This window comes from Helianthus annuus, chromosome 3 (assembly GCF_002127325.2).
Source record: "Helianthus annuus cultivar XRQ/B chromosome 3, HanXRQr2.0-SUNRISE, whole genome shotgun sequence".
Lineage (NCBI taxonomy): Eukaryota > Viridiplantae > Streptophyta > Magnoliopsida > Asterales > Asteraceae > Helianthus > Helianthus annuus.
In genome coordinates, this window is record NC_035435.2 from 114,676,764 (window position 1) to 114,686,419 (window position 9,656).

At 43.1% G+C, this 9,656-nt stretch overlaps 1 protein-coding gene across 1 annotated transcript; it reads right to left on the minus strand.

Moving 5' to 3' along the window:
- Positions 1 to 8,616: 8,616 nt before the first annotated feature.
- LOC110931717 lies at positions 8,617 to 9,225 on the minus strand. The gene has a single exon (XM_022175099.1). The coding sequence runs from the start codon at positions 9,223 to 9,225 to the stop codon at positions 8,617 to 8,619; it is 609 nt and encodes a 202-aa protein (XP_022030791.1).
- Positions 9,226 to 9,656: the final 431 nt, after the last annotated feature.

Genomic DNA, 9,656 nt, shown 5'->3' on the forward strand with positions numbered 1-9,656 from the left:
CACTTTTTATTTGGTTTTGTATTAATGACTTTAATAACTAGTTACTTATGTTGAAGGTGATCTTTCCTTATCGTTTGTCCGTGGTGTCTTGGCATTATTTTACTGTCTATATAAAATAAAAGATTTTCACCATTCATATCTCCACGGTCTATATGGAGGTATGTTGGCTACCTGGTCGGGGGTTAAGGGAACGGTTTGGTAAAGGTCTTGCCCTTGTTCAGCGTTTAGAGGTCCTGCTTGGGACCTGGGTCAAATTTAGTAGGATCTCCTTCAATGCCCATAGGTATTGGATGGCGGGGATCCAAACTCTTTGACCCCCTCATAAGCTAACTACTATTAATACTATAACCCGGCTATTTAGGACTGTATCCCTGCTGACTCAGACTACTTAGCCGAGGGTAACGTCACCGCCAAAAGCGGGGCCTACCATAATTTGCATTAATAACTTAATTCATTATCTTTCAATAATCCAACCCTTTAGGATTGTATCCTTGCTGACTCAAACTACTGGGTTGAGGGTAACGTCACCTCCGAAAAAGGGGCCTACTACAATAACTAAGATAATCTCTTAAACAAGTGCAAAAGTGCGAAAATAATCAAAGGTTATACTAATACACGTGTCGGATCCAAGTGATTCATCTTGTCTATCTGTTTTTATTTTATTTTATTTTTCAGCATTTAGTTAGTTTTTATTTTTCTTAGTTTAAAACATTTTTCTAACTTTTTGGTTTGATTAGACGTTGAGGATAAACCGGTATTAAAAGCTCTTGTGTCCTTGGACGACCTCGGTATCTTACCAACACTATACTACGTCCACGATGGGTGCACTTGCCCATATGTGTGTTTAGTGTTAGTAAATATCGTGTTTTATAAATTTAAAACTTGGCTAAAAGTGTAAAAAGGGCTTAAAAATATATCTAAAATTATATTACACTACACGCACATCAGCCACCACCGGCAACATCCACGTCGTCCTCGTCATCTTCATCAGTATCCACTACAGGTTGTTCAGGGTTTTCACCCTCCACATTATGTGGATTTGACGGTTCAGCCATCAAGAATATAAAAGATGAACGCTAACAACCTCACCGGAATTTTCAACAAATATCGTCGGAGAAGACAAAGGAAAGGTTTCTCTCACCGGCAAATTTTTGAAATTTCGAACAAGTGAGGGGAAACCACGAACGGTTTCCCCTTATATACCCATCGCAATTAATGCGGAGGGAGAAAACGAATCATCACGTTCAAAAAGAACGAATTGCGCGACACCACGTGTCAAGCGCCGTTTTCGCTGACGGTTATCACGCGCGCGTGGCCGCCCATGCGCCTGACATAAGAGACGTTTACACTCTTTGCTACAGTGCATTTAATGCCTCGGGCAGTGCAAACGTCCTTTCATTTCAACACATGCCAGAAAGATCTCACCAACTTCCACCAACTCACACGTGAGATCAGCCACGTATGCAACAAAAAGCGACTACCTTATCCAATTACAAGCGGCATGCGGTTTCTCTGGTGTACCGCACCATAACCCATACCGCATATCGTTTTTTTTACATACCCCTAAAAATAGGCAAAAATATATGTCTTCACACTGTAAGGGGGTATAATACCTTTCCGCACTACCCACGAGCACACGTGGAATATGCGGAAATGACACACACGAGCCCGTTCAGGTGTGTCAGATACTCAGAACCAGCGTTGTTCTTTGGACTGAACCGCATCTCAGAAATAGGTAAACCGCATTGCCTTCATTCTCTTCAAGCTTCAAATCCCTCCTGTCCGGTTCACAACCGCAGAGGGTACATGAACACCTTCTTTAACTTGAAGAAGGAAGGGGATGTACGCACGCGCACATCAGCAACCCTGACTCCTGAACCTTCAAGAGCCACATCCGAGCAACACACCCGTTTCGAGCGAATATGGGAATGCAAAACCGCAGACACTCATGAGTCACTGCGGACATAACCATAGCTTCCGGAAATGGTTGCTACGGTGGAGCCACAACTAACTCCACATCGAGGGACGAAACTACTCCAAGGAAAACTCCTCGGTATTGGAGCGGGAAGGAAGGTGCCTAAGGAAGAGATGCGGACGAAATCCACAATAATCACACGAGCCCTTGTCGAACAACAAGCGGTCGAACAAGCGGTAACAAGTCTGATTATAACTTTGTTACCCTACTTGTACGTTGGATAGAATAAACAATGATAGGCATTACCATGCCTATGATCATGTTTATTTGACCGTTATCCAGAATCACATTGTTCGACCAAACATGGCCAACAATGACGCAAGTACCCAACGTTGCTCCCACAACCGTGGCCAACAATGTCAAGCAACGAGGTAACCGCAAAAGACGTGCGGTTACTTGAGAGCTAATGGGAAGAACATGAACACCCCACGAACGGAATCATCATTAGATATCCAATCATGGGAACAACATGCTCTCTTCTTCATTCACCACTTCAAAGGTTGGGTCGAAGTTTGTGCACACCTTCAACCACATCTCAAAGATTGGTTCGAAGTTTGTACACTTCCTCCAACTAATTCCTACAGTTGGTTCGGCACACCAACAGGTGGCAACCAGCCAAAGGCTGAGAATTTCGCATCAGACGAAACATTTTCACCGGTACGGAAGAGGCGTCAAATGACCCTTCCAAACCTCCAGCTTGATCTACAAACAGAAAAGACCATCCACATGGTCTAGGATCTTCTCCAGACTCCAAACTACCTTCTAAACACCATAGTCCAGTACTCCTCCCACATACAACTTGTATGTGGCAGCAACACTAGACTGGGGGGACTTGAAGGGGTATGGTCCCAGATCTCGCGTCAGCATCGACCGCGAGTGACCATTACCCTTATCAAAACCCCCACCAGTTAACAACCTACTTGTGCCCATGCGAGAACGCATCGACACAAGGGGTGAATCCAATCTATCTAGTAACGAAGGAGGACTTACATGGAACATGAGAACGGTAGAGTGATGCGACATAGCATCACATCTGGTGTATGAAAACGGAAGTATTCACAGCGATGCGGCCTCGCACCGCGTCCAGTGAACACTTCTATCAATACAAGGAAGCTGGATAACAGCAACAGTCACCACAGGCGACGATGCGGCCAGCACCGCATCTCGCGTATTTCTTGATCACTAGCAAGAGACGCGATAACATCAGATGTTACCGCAGACAGCGATGCGGCTAGCACCGCATCCTATACGCTCAACAAGTGGGACTGACACCACAGTGCAAGTGGAACCAATGGCAGTCACCTGTCAGATCTACGGAAGCGACAGACTGACGTGGCGTCGTCTCAACGGCCGACATGTCTGACACACCTGCAAAGGTGCAGCATGCCGTCAGTCTATCCATCCACCTCCTCCTTCACTCCTCGGCTATAAATACCAACCCCAAACCAGGTTTGAGGTATCTCTTCACAACTCCCTCACTACTACTACAATCTTACTTTGCTTCCCAAGCAAACTACTGATTCTCACGCCGGAGAGTGGTAACAAGGAGCACCCCCACCCCATCCTCCTTGTTACGAGTCACGGTTTGTTTCCTTGTGCAGGAGATCAACCCACCGGTGATCCAGCCAGCGATCCTCGAGAGGAAGGGATTAACCCTTCTTGACGAGACCAGTGAGTTAACCTTGCCCGGTTAACCATTGTTTCATCATACAATAACTAAGATAATCTCTTAAAAAGTGTATAAGTGCGGAAATAATCAAAGGTTACACGATACACGAGTCGGAGCCAAGTGATTCATCTTGTCTATCTGTTTTTATTTTTATTTTATTTTTCAGCATTTTACTTAGTTTTTATTTTTCTAGTTTAAACCTTTTTCTAAATTTTTGATTTGATTAGACGTTGAGGATAAACCGGTACTAAAAGCTCTTGTGTCCTTGGACGACCTCGGTATCTTGCCAACACTATACTACGCTCACGATGGGTGCACTTGAGCATATGTGTGTTTGGTGTTAATAAAATATCGTGATTTATAAATTTAAAACTTGACTAACGTGTAAAAAGGGCTTAAAATATACTTAAATCCATATACACACCAACCCGCATCAATCCCCATTTGTAGCCTAGTGGTAGAAAACTTAGGTTTTCCAATGGAGACTTAAGTTCAATTCCCACTTGTGTCATATTGGGGTAGATATTGGGCAATGATGGTGACAACCCACCGAGGGGGTTCGATCCTGAGCCGCACCCACGGTTTTCATCCAGTTGTTACTTCAGCGAAGCATCTCATGTGGAGGTAGTACGGTTTCCGAGAAAACACCGTAACCAAGTCAGACCAACCCAGCGTAAACCCAGTTAAAACATCGTAGTCTGAGCAGATCTTAGCTCTGACCACCGTTTAGACGATGTGACATTGAATTACTCAAAAATAAAGTCACCTTTAAAAAACTGAGAGAACTGGGGACATTACATTTGCTCCAAAATGAATGACAACAATTTATAAAAAGATATTTCTTTTTTCTAATATATGAGACCATTTTTCATTGCATACATTTCAATAAGATCATTTAATTATGATACGGGAAATGGGAATACGGTGAAGGAATAAAAAGAGGGTGTTTTATTCTAAATTTAGAAGTAGAATTATTAAATATATCTAATCATTACGAGAATCGAAGGTTATACCGAGAAACTTATAGATCGCTTTGCAGCGACAACAACTCGTTACAAATGGCTTATACAATTTTCTTTTGGTTTTTACACTATAACGACGTTGTGTCGTGGCGATAAGTTAGGCAGGATTCGCGTAAAAGTGTGCACCATTTTGTAACCATGTTGCATCGACTAGTCGTCGCAATAGAGTAAATTTATTTATTTGATTTTCTTTGTTTTTAAATATACCATAAATTAAACGACGCTGTTTGACTAGCTCCTGCTGAAACGACATCTCGTCGCGATAGGGTAACTATTTTTTTCCACTTAATCGTCATTGTAGTTTTTGTGGACCCTGTTATAATGACATGTCGTTGTAACAGTGTCACACCCCGTCTAGGTCGGGTTACCGTGGCTAATTGGTATAGGATATGTATAGCGGAATTAAACTTTATTTATTTACATGGCCTAAGGTTTTGATGTACAAGTCTAGACTAGACATATAAACATAGTCTACTAAATATAATACACATATAACTTCCATAAAAATTATTTTTTCTTCTTGGCCTTATATTCTCTATGCTCGCCACGACGCTCTATTATCGAACTCCCAATCTCTAACTACTTCTCTCCTAAGATGTGTGTTCAAAAATAAGATGAACTCAGTTTATACTAGTGAATTCATAAATTGATAAGGTTTAATCATACGCAATCACAAATTCTTTCCTTCCGTCCACTAAGGACAACCAACATAACCTAAAGCACACAAAGCACCTGAAGGTTTAAGACATATATATAGCCACCAACTTCTTTTTATGTTGCCGATTTCGAGATGTAGAGTCATTGGGGGATCTTCGGCCGAGGTTATGGAAGAAGAGCATGCGAGCTTAAACTTCGAAAAAGAAACTTCTAGTACGGTGGATCTCGGGATTCGTCTGGGGATAGGGGTGGAAGGTTTTGAAAACAATGTGAGAAAGTTGGTTCGAGGGGAGACGGAGACTACTCGTAATCAATGATTTTAGTTTCTTTCAATTTCTATGGGGTGTCGGATCTTCGGATTGCTTCGGTAGGGAGATCTGGGGGTTTGGTGTCGGTATGGGAGCCGGATGGAATTGGCTAGTTTTGCTTCCATAGGGCTGATTTAATTGCCTTTGTGTTTCTGTCGTTTTTTCTTTTTCTTGTTTTGTATCCCAGTTTCTAGCTGGCTCTTTATATATATATATAAAGTGATTTGCCGTTAAAAAAAATAAAAAATAAAAAAAATAATATCTGGGGACAACGTCCCTTGGGGATCAAACCCATAATAAATTATATCCAACCTCTAAAAATAATAAGCGGCAATTATATGTATATACATGCTTAATCATCTCGGAATTCGTACATCATCATATTTTTATCTATCACAATTATAATATATTTCAAGATGGCAACACGATATAAAACATTCCAATTTAAATACACACATCGTGTTTTGGAAATGTTTACAGGAACTCACCTTCCTAGATGCTTGTCCAAAATTTTTTATTTTTTTAATTGGGTTACACACTCCTTTTAAACTTGTGGATTTAAAACATCTATTAATCCTTAACTAGGATTTAGGATCCGCGCTTTACGGCAGGACTGTTATAAGGTAGACGTAAAAACGTTAAACCAAGTGCGTCGTGGCGTGTTAACTCGCAAAAAAAAGACCGAAATCTAAAACACAGAAAAGAATAACTAGGTCGACTTATGACCAGCGCGTTGAGAAGAACCCGTTAAAACCGTAAAACATATTGTGACAAAAGTTGAAAGTGGAAAAATGTTATGGTTAAAAATGAAAAATTACTTGGACAAATTTCTAAAAGTTAAAAAGTATAAGGGTTAAACATGAATAAATTCCTTGAGACACATTGTTAAAAGTTGAAAACTATAGAATTAGAAAGTAAAAAAAAAATGAATAGTGATTTTGTGAGTGATAAAAGGTTAGCAAATTATATATAGTCAATCAATTGATAATCAAACAATTTTTAAATACTACATTTAGTGCTTTTTTACAATATTTTTTCTACCAATATCCATACATTTATGAAATCATTTTTGATTCAATTTTCACTAATCGAATAGTTTTATTGTAAAAAGGTTTGAATAATAGTGACTATTATATCTTTACTACATTTAAGAAAGTACGTCATAGGATATTAAATCTAGGTGTTATACGGAAACATTAAGCTGCTGTTTGTTTTTTCTGCGGGAAAAGATCTGCAGTCTGCGAACCACATCTGCAGACATATGCAAGAGAAGAGGTGGACCAAATGTCTGCAGTCTGCAAGGAGAAGAGGGTTTGTTTTTTTTTTATACAAAAAGATCTTCACACACACTTCACACACAACACCACAGATCTCTCTCTCTCATCCCTCTGCCTTCATCTACCACCACCGTCACTACTACACCACCGTCACCACTACACCACCACCACCACCACCGTCACCACTACACCACAACCACCACCGTCACCTGCTTCACCGTCCACCTGCCACCACCACAACCAACAACCACCATCGTCACCACTACACCACCGTCACCACTACACCACCACCACCACCGTCACCACTACACCACAGCCACCACCGTCACCTGCTTCACCGTCCACCTGCCACCACCACAACCAACAACCACCACCGCCTTACACCACAACCAACAACCACCACCACGAACCAACAACCACGTCGGCTCTCCTTCTCTCTCTCTGATCTTGTCGCCGCTGCCAAACGAAGAGGGGGGTTGCAGGTGACGTGGGGGGTATGGGGGTTTCGTCGAGAGAAGAAAGGAGGTGGAGTGGTGGGGGGCTCGCCGGAGAAGAAGGGGAGCCGGCAACCGGCTCTGGTCACCGAACAGAGAGAGAAAGGAGGAGAAGCAAGGGGGTGCGGCTGGTTAGGTCTGATTAGGGTTTCCACAAGATGAGGGAGAAGAGGGAAAGATCTGGTGTGGTGACAGAGCAGGGGTGGGCGGTGGATGAGGTGGTGTCGGGGGTGGAGGTGGTGGCAGAGGAGGTGGTGTCGGCTGGAGAAGTGATGCAGGTCTGTGTTTTGGCAGAGAGAAGAAGTTGGAAGAGGTTGGGACATGTCTGCTTGGGGAAGAGGTGAGGCAGAGGTAAAAGGTCTGACAGATCTTCAAGAAAACAAACAAGCTGCAGGACCCAAAGGTCTGCGCGCGTCTGCGCGACGCAGACATAAGTGCTCAGAAGAGCTTTTGCCCGAAAAACAAACACCACCTAAATCAATTCTATATTTTATGAAATCTTCTAATTTATCCGAACATGCAACCAAACGTGACCGGGAATGTGATTTGTCCTATCGGTTTCACCTTTTTCCCCCAGTAAAGCCCCTGATAGGGGCCTGAATGGGCTTAAGGAGCGCCCGATCCTCTCTCTGCATGCGGTTGTAACAATGCTCGTAGATTATGTCTTTCGAGCTCCCCGTGTCAACCAAGATTCTTCTCATGTTATAATCTCCTACCGCCGTAGTGATTATGAGTGGATCCATGCAGATGTCAGTGTCCCGCTGTCGCGGACCAGCGTGGATGTCAACCGTCATCCATGGTTGAAGGATTTCGAACCCCCTCTTCGTTCCCCTTGTATCTTCGACATAGACCATGTTCATCTCGCGTTGTTTCTTGCTTGTCTTTCCATCTTCATCCTTTACTACCGGGGGACCTTGCTTGATATCCTTTACTAGGTGTGCCAGCTTTCCTGATTTAACATAATATTCAATTTGTTTCTTTAGTTGATAACAATCGTTAATATCATGCCCCCGCCCCTTGTGGTATTCGCAATACCTGGAAGAGTCTTTCCCAGCTGAATCCTTTAGGGGCCTAGGCGGGTTAAGCTTGAGGTTCTTGGATGCAAGGATCTCCGAGGGCGTTTTGCTCAGCGCGGGGAAATCAGATTTTGTTCCGCCTGAGTAATATTCACTTTTTGACGTCGTACTTCGGGGTCTGTTATATCTACCCTGAGATTAAGCGTGAGTTCCCCTGGAGAACCTTCCGCTTTGGCTTTTGATCTTGCTTCCGCGGCGGTCGGATTCTTCCGACGGCCGGTACGACTCCTTTTTCTTATTTGCTGCATGACTGGCTATTATGGATTTCTCCTGGCACACATAAATCTTAGTGATCCTCATGATCTCTTCTATAGTATCTGGAACCCCATTTCTATCGTGTAACTTTCTGAGGAGCTCGTCATCATTCACGCCTTGTAGGAAAGCGCCGCATGCCAACTCTTGAGTCAGCCCAGGGATGGCAAGGCTCTCCTTATTGAATATTGTTAGGAAGTTTTCCACTGTTTCATTGTCTCGTCGGTGTATGTGTAGGACTTCGTTTCTATCTTTGGTATGCCTTCGCTGTTGACTGAATTGTTGCAAAAACTTTGTTACCAACTCTTCGAAGCTATCTATTGCCCCGACTGGGAGGCTGTCCCACCACACGCGAGCCGATCCCACTAGGCTTTGCACGAACATATTGCACCACAAAGGCATTGGCCATAAGGCGACTTCCCCCGCGCTTCTATACAAATTAATGTGATCATCAGGATCACTAGTTCCATCGTACTTTCCCATAATAGGCGACATCTTTGGCTTTTTTTAATTGGAGCCTCCGCTATGCATTTGGAAAACTTTGACTTGAACGTGACCTCCACCGGCTTGTAAGGTCGAGTCAACTCATCTTCCTCTTCTTGGTCTACTGGTATTTGTAACAACCCTCAGAAAAGATCCATAAACAAAATCCGAAGGGTGCACGATAAAACTTCAAAACCTGATGGTTGATGAACCAACTGTAAGGACCTTCAAAAATGTCCCTAACCAACCTATAGATGTAAACCCGGACCCCTAAAACCCTACTGTACATGAAAAACCAAGAAAAACAAGAAAATTGGGTTTTAGGCGGGCCGCGTAAGGGATAGCTTAACCTCACGCGGGCCGCTATAACTTAATGATCAAACCGGATAAGTTTTATGGTTCTAGGCGGGCCGCGTAAAACTTAAAGGATGCTTACGCGGGCC